This window comes from Saccopteryx bilineata, chromosome 11 (assembly GCF_036850765.1).
Source record: "Saccopteryx bilineata isolate mSacBil1 chromosome 11, mSacBil1_pri_phased_curated, whole genome shotgun sequence".
In the NCBI taxonomy this organism is placed as follows: domain Eukaryota; kingdom Metazoa; phylum Chordata; class Mammalia; order Chiroptera; family Emballonuridae; genus Saccopteryx; species Saccopteryx bilineata.
Window position 1 is genome coordinate 36587490 of NC_089500.1, and position 14880 is coordinate 36602369.

General features: G+C 38.9%; 1 protein-coding gene across 1 annotated transcript in view; it reads right to left on the bottom strand.

Annotated features, from left to right (window-relative positions):
* Positions 1-283: 283 nt before the first annotated feature.
* DSG4 (desmoglein 4) overlaps positions 284-14880 on the bottom strand; it is a 40326-nt gene continuing 25729 nt past the window's right edge. The window contains exons 10-16 of the mRNA XM_066246789.1: positions 13686-13825; positions 9998-10225; positions 7016-7321; positions 6021-6160; positions 5803-5866; positions 3398-3606; positions 284-1051 (exon numbers count right to left, since the gene is read on the bottom strand). Coding sequence (XP_066102886.1) covers positions 284-1051; positions 3398-3606; positions 5803-5866; positions 6021-6160; positions 7016-7321; positions 9998-10225; positions 13686-13825 — 1855 coding nt within the window. The remainder of the gene's footprint in view (positions 1052-3397; positions 3607-5802; positions 5867-6020; positions 6161-7015; positions 7322-9997; positions 10226-13685; positions 13826-14880) is intronic.

Below are 14880 nucleotides of genomic sequence, written 5' to 3' on the forward strand. Positions count from 1 at the left end.
CTCTAAGATTTGCCTTATGAGTTAGATGCTATTTATTAGACAGTATCAAAGGATGTTATACATTTGTTCAAGCTCTTTTGGCACATAATTTAAAATAAAAAATTAAAAATGTCTTATCTAAAACACTCAGCATATTTCCCCAAAAAACATATAATCAAAGAATGCTATTAAATTTTTAAAATTTGAATTTTTTTACTATTAAAATGTTAAATATAGTACATTATACATCTTTGATGGATATGTTAGTGATTACAAGGTGCAAGGAATTCTGACCATAAAGCACTTACTGTTGGGAGTAATGTATATTACTGTACCGTGTTACTCTGTGTCGAGATGTCATTGGGGATGTGGAACCAATGGTTTGGCTTATGTGAATATCTGGACTCATCATCTGTGTCACTTGAATTTCTGGGCCTACTAAAATACTGCCACTCATCACAGGTCCTACACAACCATCAGTCATGTTACTATTCCTCATGTCAGACATACCAGGACTAGACAGTACTCTTTCAGTATAGATTACATTTTGTGCATTGGCTAACTCAGCGGGCACACAAATATTCCCTTGCACATCATAGACGGGTGCCATTACTGTTTCTGTTACCACAACATTGGGTGGAAGCTGCGGATCAAAAACAATTGTGGTGGGTTGCAAACATTGATCAGCAGTAGTGTAAGTCTCAGTCACTACAATATCCCCATGGATCATGGGTTCAGGTATTGTCATTTCTGCCTGGAATTCAGCCTCTGAGAGAGTTAGTCCTGAAGATTCATTAACAAAGTAATTAGGCCCGAGCAAAGGGAGATCAGTACTAATAGGTATACAGGCTTCGTGTGAAGGAAATGGTTCAATTTCTGTGCCTAAGCAGATTTCAGCAAGAGTTCGAAATTTTGGATCTAAAGTTTCCATGCAGCTTTCATCTAAGTCATCCACAATCCAGCTGCAACAACCAATTGAGCCCACAGGTGACCCAAATCCCTCATGGTCATAAATGAGCAAGCAGTCATTGGCTGGTCGACCTTCATCTTCATCTGCATAAGCATATGCTTTCTAAAATTAGAAGAAAAGTGGAAAATTAGACGTTTCTTTTCCCTTAAAATAATCAGTACCTTAGAATCATCTAGTTTAAGATTTCCTGGAATGAACGGAGAAAAACACTGATTCTTTGCTGTCTTTATGGAATTTTTATTGCTTCTTGGCCTTTTGGCTAAGGTCAAGTCTAACTGATTGGGATTTTTAAAGAGCTCCCTGTGCATTTTAATGGTGCATGAAATTTGCATAAATGTGTATTTCTCTTATTTGAAAACTAGAAAGTGATAATTTCTACATTTTATTCAGATTATGAATCAAAGACAATGTTAACCATTTGGCTTTGTAGTCTTTTGTTTCTGAGATCATGTAGAAATAACAAAATATATTGAGTTATATTCAAAATATTATTTAAGTAGCTTGATCAACTTAGAATAAAAGCAAGTATAAAGATGTAAATCTCTCCAAGCTTCAGAGACTTATATCAGAATGTTCAGTGAAGTTCTGTGTGGCCTGAGAGAAAAAACAGGGCTGTTTCTGGAGTTAGGCTAACAGGAGAAAGGAACTAAGAGTAATCTACTGTGATTCCCAAATTATTTTTAATGACAGGTCCTTTAAATGAAATGCCAGGTAGGAGCCCAACAAGTAGAAATGATGAAAGTGGAACTTCTCTGTTTGAAGGGGGTGGGGTGGGAGCAGAGACCTGCTACTGTCTTTCCCTTTCTCTCACCTGCTGTGGCCATTGGGGGAGGGGGTCTCATGAAACCCCAGAGGGCCTGCCCAGCACCATCTGAATCACCTGATATACTCTGACCCCTCTTAATTTCATAGATAAGGTAACAAAGGCCCAGAGAAGGAGAATGGCATGCCCCCAGACCAAATAACTGTAGACTACCCCTTCAAATCCAACTTTTAAAGAGAAATATTACATTATGCTGCTTTCCCTCTGGTCTATACCAGAGTTTAAATTCTAATACTAGGAATGAATCATTTTATGTCTTCAGGTCTATTATTTATGAGGTTGGAATTCTTTTAAAACTTTGCTGTTTGATATTTTAAATGACAGCTTGGTGAGAGGAGACTCGTCCAGCATGGGGCCCGAGAAGGCGGCTGTGGCGGGTGGTGCTGGTGTAGAAAGAGGCAGGGGAGCAGCACTCACTCTGCTCTTCAGAGGTCACGGCAGGGGGAGAGGCTGCGTCTTGTGACTGCTGAAATCTAGGGCCAGTCTTTAAATGTAAAGCTAAAATGTATGGGGAAGGATGACTGTGGTGCCCACAGAGAAAGGAGAATGCATTTTGCTTTCACTTGTCCTATAAAACACCAATTGCAACCATAGAAAAAAAATGCCCAGTGCAATTTTTTATTAAGGGCAAAGCTCCTTTAATATTAATGAGGTTTTATAAATGATTTGTTAAAATATTATTTCTATGACATTTCTATGACGCATATTATTTGTTCCCATTTGTGGAATGTATGATACATTGTAGTATTGATCACACATTTAAGTAATCAATACTACTTATGCACAGTCTGCAACGGTATTTGTAACCACCAATTTTAAAATAGAGCTAACAATTACAGCAGCACCTTTAGCATTTCTTTCTTAAGAGGGGTGGTGAAATCGATGTATTATTATCATATGGGGAGTTAAACAGGCTAATTGAAATATGACATAAAATGGACTGCTAAATAAGTGAAATAAACATACTACATAGGAATTCACAAGAGAATTTATTGACCCTTTATGCTACCCCACTAGGCCAGTCCAATGCCCAAGGGACATTCCCTTTGGAATGCTCATAGGTCCCTGATCCCTTCTCTAAGTGAGGGACACTTGGATGGGGCGCTGGCTAGAGATTAGGAGCCCTGTGTTCTAGGCCCTGATCTATCACCAACTCATGGTGATGCCCTGTTCTTGAGTTGCAATTCTTCCTTCCCCAATCCTGGTTTTTAATTGATTTTTCCTCCTTTCTTTTGGAGGCACCTGCAGAGCAGTAAGGATATAGTAAAGAGAGGACATAAATACGTATTTCTTTGTCTTGACCAGGGCCTTGCTGCTTTGTGGTTGCTATGGGAACCAAAGTGGGAAAACTATAAGGAAACAGAAGACACAAAAGTGGAAAAAGGGAAGTAGAGAATGCTGAGGGACGGTAGTCTTTCTGACACTATTAAATGTTATGTCATTATGAAATGCTTTACCAAATTGACTTTATGTATTTTTAAGGAGAAATGATATATATTTTTTCTTATTCTGGATTGGGATATGGCTGAGAATAACTGAAGTTATTTCAGAAGAGCCTACTGCCATTGCTCTTATTATTATTCGGCTTCAAGTCTATTTGGTGTGTCACCGTGCAGGGGAATTACCTCTGTGAAGTAGCTGTCCAGGAAAGCCACGTTCAGGCTGGGGTCCGCATACTCCCTCTGGATTCCCAGCATTGAGCCCCTCCTCCTCAGCGTTCCCACTGCTCCTCCAGCTGCCAGGCCAGCGCCTGTCCCAAGGCCTGTGTTGAGTTCCACTCCTGATACGCCCCCTTCCACTGTTCCTCCGGCCGCATAGGTGTTGGTGTAGATTTCTGTGGGGAGAGGATGTTCAGGTAACAGTGCCTAAGTTGTCTGCATTGTTTATCAAGGAACCACCGGCAGCCGCTGTCTGCTGCCTACCATGACCACCACACACAGCAAGGAGGTACTGGAACATGAGGCAGGGAGGGGTTTAAATCACACCCACCATCTCAGGCTTGCTAATAGAAGTAAGTATGGATAGAGCCACCTACCCGACATGACTGTCTCACATTTGCACAAACTTTGTCTCTGGACCTCAAGGTGTAGAACTAGCTAAGAGGAGCGGGGTCCCTGTGCCTGCACCAGTTCCTCCCAGTGCTGCCTCTGGCAAGCTCCCCAGGGTTGGTCTGAGGTTTGCACCCATTCGAGAACCTTCCAAACTGAGGCCAGGGATGTGTTTGCAGAAACTGGACCTCCCAGTCCTCATTCACCCTGGTGTTGGGTGGAGAGAGAGCTGGCTTTCACAAATGTTCAGTCTCCTTAGGCTCTCTGGATCCCAATCGTCTGGCTTGGGATACTATGGGACTATCTTGGAGAAATCTCATGTCTGCTCTAGAATTGGGCAACTTCTCTACTTTGTTCAATCCTTGCCCAATAGCTGGGTATTTTTTAGTAGTCTTATGTGTGCATTGGCTTGGTAAGTTAGCAGAGTATAAGACTTGAGGTCAATGCATGTGTGAATTTAAGAAAAGTTCTTCAGTGTGTTATTTAAAGAACATATTTGTTGATTTTTTAATTTTGTTTTTCTTTCTATTTTTAACAACTTCTATTACAAATAATGACTACAGTAGCAATAAAAACATATATTAAAAATAAAGCCTCATACAGTAAGTAGTATACCAGGTATTATTGTAATGAATAGTTGTGACACACACACAAACATACATATACATATGTATTATAAATATATAATACATACTATATATAGTATGCATGATATTTATATATATACATATACACACATATATACATATGTATATATATGTTTACTCCTCATAGTAACACTTTGCAGTAAGTACTAACATAAAACAAATGTCAATGGTAAGAAAATTGAGACCCAGAGCAGTTAAGACATTAAGTGTTTTGTCCAGGTGCTTATTACTAAAAGGAGGCAGAGCTGGGAATCATATCCACACATTCTGGTTCCAAAGTTTGCCATTTTAATTGCTTCACCATACTTTACTGTCTGTAGTTTAAGACAGGAAAATACAGGGGGTCCTTGGATTGTGACACTGTTCCGTTCCTACAACAATGACATAACCCAAATTTTGGTGTAAGTTGAAACACACCCTAGCCTAAGTCACTTGCCTATTCTAACACAGTTGTAAAATCATAATCTAGAACAGTGGTCCCCAACCCCCGGGCCATGGACCGGTACCGGCCTGTGGGCCATTTGGTACTGGTCTGCAGAGAAAGAATATGTAACTTACATTATTTCTGTTTTATTTATATTTAAGTCTGAACGATGTTTTATTTTTTAAAAAATGACCAGATTCCCTTTGTTACATCCGTCTAAGACTCACTCTTGACACTTGTCTTGGTCACATGATACATTTATCCGTCTCACCCTAAAGGCCAGTCCGTGAAAATATTTTCTGACATTAAACTGGTCCATGGTCCGAAAAAGGTTGGGGATCTAGAACATAAAAAGATCTAAGTCACAGAAAAAGAATACTGCGTATTCTTCTGCTGCACACAACCAAACTAGTTCGCCCAGGTAGTCCGTAAGTATGATGCTAATGGCATAAGCCAAAACACTCATGTCTCAATTTTTTAAGTTTTTATGGGAGTGAGCGTTGTAAGCTTGAAAGGTCATATGTCAAGAATGTTGCAATCCAAGGACCCCCTGTAAGCCCTGGCCAGGTGGCTCAGGAGATAGAACCTTGTCCCAGTGCACTGAGGTCATGGGTCTGATCCCTGGTCAGGGAAAATACGAGAAGCAACCAATAAGTGTACAACTAATGGAACAATTGAGTGGAACAGAACAATGAGTTGATGCTTCTCTCTCTCTCTCCCCCTCAACCCCCTTTCTCTCTCACAAATCAATGGAAAAAATTCTACTAACATTTAACCTCCCCTTTCATATATTATCAAACAAGGAAATCAACAGACAGGCTGTTTTTCTTAAGATACTTATATGTGAGGTTTATCTGGTTGAATAATTTTACAAATTTTAAAAAGAAAAACAGAATTTGATGTCCACTGACCAGAAGAATCCATGCGATCCTGGGTGTTAGAAGCTGTCACTGGTACACATATATTTGACACATCCTGAAATTTAAAAAACATATATGTTAAAAATAAATGCTTTATGATAAACATTTAAAATTGACCCCTTTTTTTTTCTGTGTGTTATATAATTGTCAAAACATGCTCAGTTTCTATTGAAACCCCGTGCTTCTCTGGAAAGTGACAGTGCACTCACCCTGTCCTCGGGATGGGCCCCTTCGATTCCCCAGGACTGAATCACTCCTTCTCCCCCCTCCGGCACAGGGGCGAACCTGGTCCCCAGGCCTTCCGGCTGTCTTCGTCTGCAGCAACAAAACAGCAGCAAGAGCGGTGCCACTGCCCAGGAAAGGAAAAAGGGAGAATTAGCACATATTGCTCCAGTGAGGAAGTCATTGATGGTGTCATTTGGGGAAAATGTGGCGTTATATTGAGAACCAGAGGGATACATACAAATGTAAGAAAGCATCAGTTTTCCCCTAAGGGACTGTGTATACATATTTATATTTATAAACACAAAATCACATAGACTTTTAGAGCTGGAATGAAGGGAGTTTGAGATCATGTAATCTGGGTTCATAACTGACAGATTAAGAAAGTAAGGTCCTGTCTTTCCTCTTGTCCAAGATTCCTGATGGAATCACATTTGATGATTCTTAGTTCCCCATAAATGCATGCATATTTATATATGTGTATTTATTCACATATAATCACCTGTGTATACATGTGTATTTGTAAGCTTAGCTGTTTGTTAAATTATTTGAATCCCTTCTATGGGCCATATACCATCATCCTTTTAAGAAAATCCTTAGCTTTTTGGGGCCTGGTATAAAGCCATTTCCACCAGAAAGACTTTCCTAACCTTCCCACTTGGACTTAATTGCTTCTGCCTCTCTCCTCTCAAGGTGCTCTTTTCATGACAAGATAGACTTTACTTTATCCTCTGCTCTATTATACTTAGCATTTGCGTGTGTTTTCCACCTTTATGACCTTTATTACTTCTAGATCTTTTTAGTTATCATTATTGAACAAGTACATGCCCTTACCAGGCCCATTGTTTATTTCCAGATTTCCACAAAAAAATTGCCCTAGGTGCCAAAAAGCAATGGCCCAATGAACCTAGCTTCCCAGTCAGCCTGGTTACATGTTTACTCTGAAGAACTGCTGAAAAGAGGGCTTTAACCCAGTACTTACAAAGCAGTAGTAAGAGGCCAAGAACGATCAGGCCGATCCCTGCTGGGCCAAGACCAACGTTCGAACGCTCAATTCGGTCATTAGGGACGGGCCCGTATGTGTCACTGGTAACGGAGCTTCCGCCCCCCGTGTAGATGCCTGGGGTGCCAGAGTGCAAGCACGTGTGGCCTTTGTCACAGTCGCAGGCCTCTACTTTAATGGTCTGTGGCAGTTCACACTCCCTACTGTAGCTGTCCTTCACTAGGATCGGGATTTGGTAAATTCCACCCGATAAAGGCTGCTCAGCTGTCAGGATTGCGGAGGTAGCTGAAAAGGAAAAGAGGAAAGAGAAAATAAATTAAGATCACTTGGCGGGTGACCCTTCCTAATACTCAGGACTAATTTAGGGCCTAATGTTTTTTATAATCCCTTAGTCATAGAGCTTCCTCTACACTTTTAAAAAAATTAATTTATAATCAATTGTTCAAGACTTCTTCCTGCTGGATTGTTATTTCTACAAATAAGACTGGGACCCGGCTGCTTATTCCCAGAGCAGTAATGCTTGGCCTATAATATGAACTCAGTAAATACTTGTTCAGTGAATGAAGACTAGTGAGCTGAAAGAAAATACTAGAAGTCTTCTAATAGGATTACCATCAGCAAACATCCTCCCTAAGATTGTTCTTTATCTCTAATTCAAAATCGTTGCTCTTTCATTTAAAACTATTCCAATAACTATTATTTTCCTAATTCTTTGTGCTCTTATTGCACATTGATTTTTTTTTGTAGACACTATTGCTTAAATATTAGTTGAAATTTATTGATCAACCCAAGGAAATTTAAAGATGATTACATTAATTAAATTTATACTTAAATCATGAATAAGAATTGATTAATCCATCAAACTCAACAATAATAATTATTGTTGTTTATTTCTTTCAGTTAGTTATCTGATAAACCAGGTTCCACCTAAATGTAACCTGGGTGCAAAGTAAGAACTGATAGGGCTGTGGCACAGCATGCTAAGGAGAGCTTCTTCTGTTTTTCTTTCCTTTCTTTTTTTTTTTTTTTTTGTATTTTTCTGAAGCTAGAAACGAGGAGAGAGAGTCAGACAGACTCCCGTATGCGCCCGACCGGGATCCACCCGGCACGCCCACCAGGGGCGACGCTCTACCCACCAGGGGGTGATGCTCTGCCCCTCCGGGGCGTCGTTCTGCCGCAACCAGAGCCACTCTAGCGCCTGGGGCAGAGGCCAAGGAGCCATCCCCAGCGCCCGGGCCACCCTTGCTCCAATGGAGCCTCGGCTGCGGGAGGGGAAGAGAGAGACAGAGAGGAAGGAGGGGGCGGGGGTGGAGAAGCAAATGGGCGCTTCTTCTATGTGCCCTGGCAGGGAATCGAACCCTGGTCCCCCGCACACCAGGCCAACGCTCTACCGCTGAGTCAACCAGCCAGGGCCTGCTTCTTCTGTTTTTCAATCCCAACGTTGAAACAGGGCCCTGGGAATATTATCTCGTGTCATATACTTTTTTAAACTGGCAAATCTATAATATCATTTGAGTATCTTTACCAACCTTCATGTTAAACATTTTTCTTATATTTTTATTGATAACATTTAGCACTTGAATGAGAAAAAGTGGCTAGCAATTTTATTTAAGAATGGGCTATTGGACTTTGTAGGGAAAGGTAAATTCAGAGTTTCCTTGATTTTAATAGAATTGCTTTAATGTGCTTAGCTTTTTAAAAGATTGAAGTAGTTATGTGGAAAAGAGCTAAAAGGTTTTATGGTGGAAACATTTTTTCCTTTGACTAAGTCCTTACTGGTGGTGTCCTCTACCTGTGGTTGGAGAAGCTTGGTGGCCTCAGAGAGGTGGGAAGTATTTCCCTCACCTTGGGAATGACTTCCAATCAAACCCCCCCCCCCCCCAGTCTTTCCTGTTTTCCCAAATGAATGTGAGATCAGGGAGCAACCTCAGCTCAAATGGAGTCCTCTCACAGCATTCCACTTTCTAATAGACATTTAACATTTCAGGAAAAAGAAACTAAAGTATATTAAATGCTATGTTGCCTGAAATTTACTCTCAGTTTTTCTCAATGCCTTCATTTTATATAACAACAGAGCACACACGCGCGCGCGCACACACATACACACACACACACACACACACACACTGGGCTCTTACTTCACATACTTGGTTTATGCATTCCTTTGTATCTAAATGCTTCACATAATTCTAATTTTAATGCCGCATTGTTCTACATCTTAATAATATGTACCTTACTGTTTGCCTTACTGCTTTAATATTGTACAATTTTTTTTTAGATTTTATTTATTGATTTTTAGAGAGAGAGGTGGTGGGGGAGAGAAGTGGGAAGTATCAACTCATAGTATATAGTTGCTTCCTGTATGTGCCTTGACCAGGCAAGCCCAGGGATTTGAACCGGTGACCTCAGCATTTGAGGTTGACACTTTATCCACTGTACCACCACAGGTCAGGCAATATTGTACAATTTGAATTTAAATTTTTACCCCTACAAAGAAGTCTGAGCTCATATCTTTTCATAAAAACAATTTCATTGATCTTATGTGTTTCTAAGTGAGTAGAAAAGGTGTAAATCTAGATCTATGACATAGCTGAGTCTTAGAGACATTTATGTGACTTCCCTGAAATAATTTAGGATAGGGAATTGTGACATCTGGTGAGGCTGTCATGGGTTCTATTTATTTCAAATATCTGTGTAGCACCTCACCTATATAAAATGATGGCTAAACTGATATTTATATACTACTATTTTAAAATGCAGTATTGATAAAACATTTTTACTTTTATTTCAGTTCAAAATTTTTCCAAATAGCCTGTGTGTATATGGAAGATTTTTAATTTAATATGAATATGGCAAAAACCATGGAAACAGATATAGAAAATATTACAACTTGACTAATTATTTGGTAATTGATTTTGCTTTTTGGTCTTTCACATATGAGCAAGTTTGTATTTCACTTACCATTTATTGACCTGATATTCCATAAGTCAGCTGTCCCTGGTGGCTGATCAACAACACAGAAGGTAAAGGGAGACCCATAAGAATAATGGTTAATGTCTCTCGCAGATATAAGGATTGATGGAGAGGCAATGCAGATTGTGCCACTTTCAGCAAAAATGACTGGACAGTAATCGTTGACTTCAGGAACTTCAATACATATGGTTCCTGTAGCTGTTTTCCCGGAGCCATCTGAAATGGCAAAGCATCATGGTGTTAGGGCAATGGTGTCAGGGAGAAAATTTTTTTCTCAGATCCCATGATGATGTCACAGCACGTAGGAGCAGTCTGAGTGACTCCTGAGATGACGGCTCCTGCCTACTTCAACACCCCGAAGCCACTGTTGCTTTTGCTTGCAATTTTCCAGCCACACTGGCTTCCTCTTAGTTCTTCGAACAAGTTTCTTCCTAACTCAAGGCTCTTTCTCATCCTAGTCACTCTTTCTAAAATGCTTTTCACCTCCATTTTATTCTGTTAACTACTACACACCCTAAAATGCAAAATTAAATGTCCCTCCTTAAATAAGTTTTCCTGCTTTCTATTCCGACCCTGTCCACATAAATGAGACCCCCAGACTAGCTCACAGCTTTTGATTCAAAATGCTTGTTGATTCCTGTGTTGTTGAAATTACCACAATTGAAATGAAATGATTGTTTGTCTATATATTTTTCTATTTTGACTGTTTAATTCCATCCATTAGTCCTATTTCTCTTTGAAAAGGCATTTTTGAAAACAAATATAAAAATATTAGATTTTTTTTCCCCTAACCCTTTGGAACAAATTTTAGGTTAGTATAGTTTATTAGAAAAGGAAAAAAACAAGAAATAGTAGGCTGAGTTTTAGTTCATTTTTGTATTTTATTTTCTGTTACAATGAATACAGAATTATTTTGTTTTTAATGTGTAAAGGTTCTTAGTTTTATCATCTGTAAACTAGAACAATGTCATCTCTTGGTAATTTTACCAAGTCATTTTTGGGGAAGCTAGTAAACTTTTTTTAGAACTGATTTTTGCACACCTAAATGCTAGAGCCATTTAGTTAGTCAAATGATAATAAACTGGAAGCCTATACATATCCTACATAGATAGTTTGTACAGTATATTTTCTTTATAAATTTTTATTGAATTTATTGGGGTGACATTGGTCAATAAAATTATATAGGTTTCAGGCATACAGTTCTATAATATCATCTGTATATGGTATTGTGTGCTCACCACCCCAAATCAGGTCTCCTTCCATCACAATTTATCCTCCCTCTACCCTCTTCTACCTCCCCCACACCCTTTCCCTCTGGTAATCCCCATACTGTTGTCTGAGTTTATGAGATTTTTTTCTTTGCTTAATCTCTTCACCTTACTTTCATGCACCCCCCTGACCCCCCATCCTCTCTGACAGCTGTCAGTGTGTTCTCCATATCCAGGAGTCAGTTTCTATTTGTTTGTTAGTTTATTTAGTTCATTAGATTCTTTTTTTTTTTTTTGCCAGAGAAAGAGAGAGAGTCAGAGAGAGGGACAGATAGGGACAGACAGACAGGAACGGAGAGAGATGAGAAGCATCAATTCTTCGTTGCAGCTCCTTAGTTGTTCAGTGTTTGCTTTCTCATACATGCCTTGATGGGGGGGCTACAGCAGAATGAGTGACCCCTTGCTCAAGCCAGCGACCTTGAGCTTGAAGCCAGCAACCTTTGGGCTCGAGCCGGTGACCATGGGGTCATGTCTATGATCCCACACTCAAGCCAGTGACCCCTCACTCAAGCTGGTGAGCCCGCTCTCAAGCTGGAGACCTTGGGGTTTTGAACCTAGGTCCTCTGCATCCCAGTCCAATGCTCTATCCACTGCATCACCACCTGGACAGGCTCATCATATTCATTTTTAGTACCCAATTCAACATTGGACTTCCTAGACTTAGGCTCTCATTAGAAAGACATATGATTATCCCATAAATTGTTTTCTGCATCATTTTCTGTTCCTCCAGAGCTTTCTTAGGGACTCTTGATGTGGAACACATAGCTCAAGTTATTGCTGACAGTATTTGCTCTAAGTGTCATTTGCTGTGTGACGAGCTGGTGACCCATTATTTTTGAGCAACCTTAGCCGACCCACTTGGCTGGCTCTGTGCCAGTGTGTACATTCTGCTTACGTGAATAAACTATGGCCCTTGTTTTTAGTTTTTTGTTAATACATTTAAATAGTGTTTGTTTTCTCTTTTTATTCACTTGAAATGACTAATTTTTATCCTAGTTTTTGAAGATTTTCACATATGATTAATGTACCAACATAGGCTCTGATTAACATGCTGAATCCATTTTAGAACAAGGTCTATAGAATATTGATAAAAAATAAGACTATATTGTTTATATTACTGACCCAGATGTTAAAAATGACACTCACAGGATGAAGACCAGAATGTATGAATTGTAATTGCTTGGGTATTACCATGGTTTCTTTTATAATTTGATGCTGCCCATTTACCTTTCCTTTTGTTTGCTCTTGTAAAGCTCAGATATAAACTTAATGCAAACCTATGGTATTTATCTTCTATTAGGCATGTATCTGGGACAGCTATTTTCCTCCTTCTTTCCTGGTTATGTATGCCCTTTCTGTTGTTTTGTTCTGTAGTAGCCAGTTTCCTAGGCAGTACTCCAGAGAATCATTAACTATCAGTAGATAAACAAATTTCTGTTGCTACTCACCAAGAGGAAGGCTTGATAGATTTTCCCATATGAAACGCAGCTCAATTACAAGCTAATTTGGTGCATCTGTACTTACACATTTTAATTTGGATCTTATATTTGGAATGACCTTGTGCTTCTTTGATTCTTAACATCTTGCTTTGGACAGCATGTCTAATCAAGCAACACTCACACAGGCCTCTCCATGTAGCTCAATTTTAGTGATTCTAAAATTACTCTTTGGGACATTGCCTCTCCTGCAGGACATTCTCAGATGAACTTTGTGCACATCTTGTAGCACTTGCTTTAAGTAAACATTCCTAACATATTCTACCGGTTGGATTAACCATCTCTAGAGATAAGACCATAACCAAAAAATAAATTTATTTATACATTTTAACTTTTATGCTTTACACTGTATGTTAAATGCCGTATTTCCCCAGGTATAAGATGCACCTGTTTTCAAAAAATTTGGGGTCTAAAATCTGGGTGCGTCTTACACAGTGGTTGTAGATTTTTTACTTGCATTTTCTGCTTTTTTGTGCTTGTTTTGTGCTCATTGCTGAAGACAGTGATTTGTCATCAGACACAGATGAGGACAAGCTAATGGATGGGAATTTAGACAGTGATGAGTGTATGAATTTTATGGTGAATAAAACTTGAGTTCAATAAATTTATTAATATATATTTTTTTCAAATTTTGGGCCCCAAAATTAAGGTGCATCTCATACATGGGAGCACCATATAAATGGGGAAATACGGTACAATTTTTTTTATAAGAAGTAGGTGAAATAAATTATGACTAATGTAAATTTTGGCTCTCAGTGTATTGAATTCAGTTCTTGGTCTAAGGTATATAGAACTCTCTATAAGTCTTGCAGACACCACTGAATGATATATTTTATTCTGCTATCAATATTAGAATCTTTATATTTAATGCAATAATAATTTTATTAAAATATTGAAAATACATTTTCTTACCATCTATAGCCAAGATCTCTGCTTTGTAAATCCCATTGGTAATATATTTTGACTTCTTATCAAATTCCCTAGAGAGCTGTATCTCACCAGTCCGAGAGTCAACTTTTAACCAGCTGCCGGCATCATGTCCTGTGATATACCTGTTTTTAAATAAATAAGTTCATCATTTGCTTTTATGAAAGTTAATCATTTTAGTCACCTACAATGTCTTAAACTTAGATATGGTGTTTGCATGCTTTACAGCAGGGGTCTCAAACTCGCGGCCCGCGGGCCGCATGCGGCCTGCCGAACAATTTTGTGTGGCCCACAGACTAATCCACGAAGTTCAAAATATTTTGGATAAAATTAAGTAAGCCTAGGGGCCTACTTGTATTTTTCATTTCTCTAGCATCCTAGCTAGATATTAGCTTAGTTAACAGCAGTTGTGATGTGAACTACAGTTTCTGGTCATTTTGTGACACTGAGTAAACTGCATGTACGATTGTGCTTGTTGTACTGAATTTTTTTTGTTTTCAACTGCAGTGAGAAAAGTGTTGTGTAACAGTTGCCTTTTGTAGACCTAGTGCGGCCTGCGGAACGGCTGTGATCTTGCTCTGCGGCCCACATGCTGAGTTGAGTTTGAGACCCCTGCTTTACAGTAATACTTGTTTTGTATTATAAAATGTATATATATCAATAAAATTCTAGTATTGAACATATTAACATACAGGGTCACAAGAGAGTTTTAAAATTTCATAATGTTTCTTTATGTAATTGCTAATAAAATGTGTAAGTCTATTTCAGTTCTGTTTATTAAATCATAGCAATATCAAGGAAGTATTCTTTATTCATTTCACATGGATGTACTTAGTCGTTTCTCAATTTTAAGGGATATTGGTTTTAAAGCATCTCACTGTTGTCCCTTTAGGGACTATGGTATCACCTATATCACTTGTGTATATGGGTTTTGTGACATATAATGGATTCAAAGTGCTTGGACGAAGATCCTGTGTTCATACTAGGCACAATTTTAAGTGCCCAAGGTACTTTTCTGATATATTCTTTTCCTCTGTCCCATACTGACAGACTTCATAATTTCTGTTGTCTGTTAATTTGTTAGCTAATTAAGTAACCAAAATTGTTGCTATCAACATACTTGTAAGCTAATAAACTGTTTACTCCAAAAAAATTGGGCGTAAGAAGACAGACAAGGGAA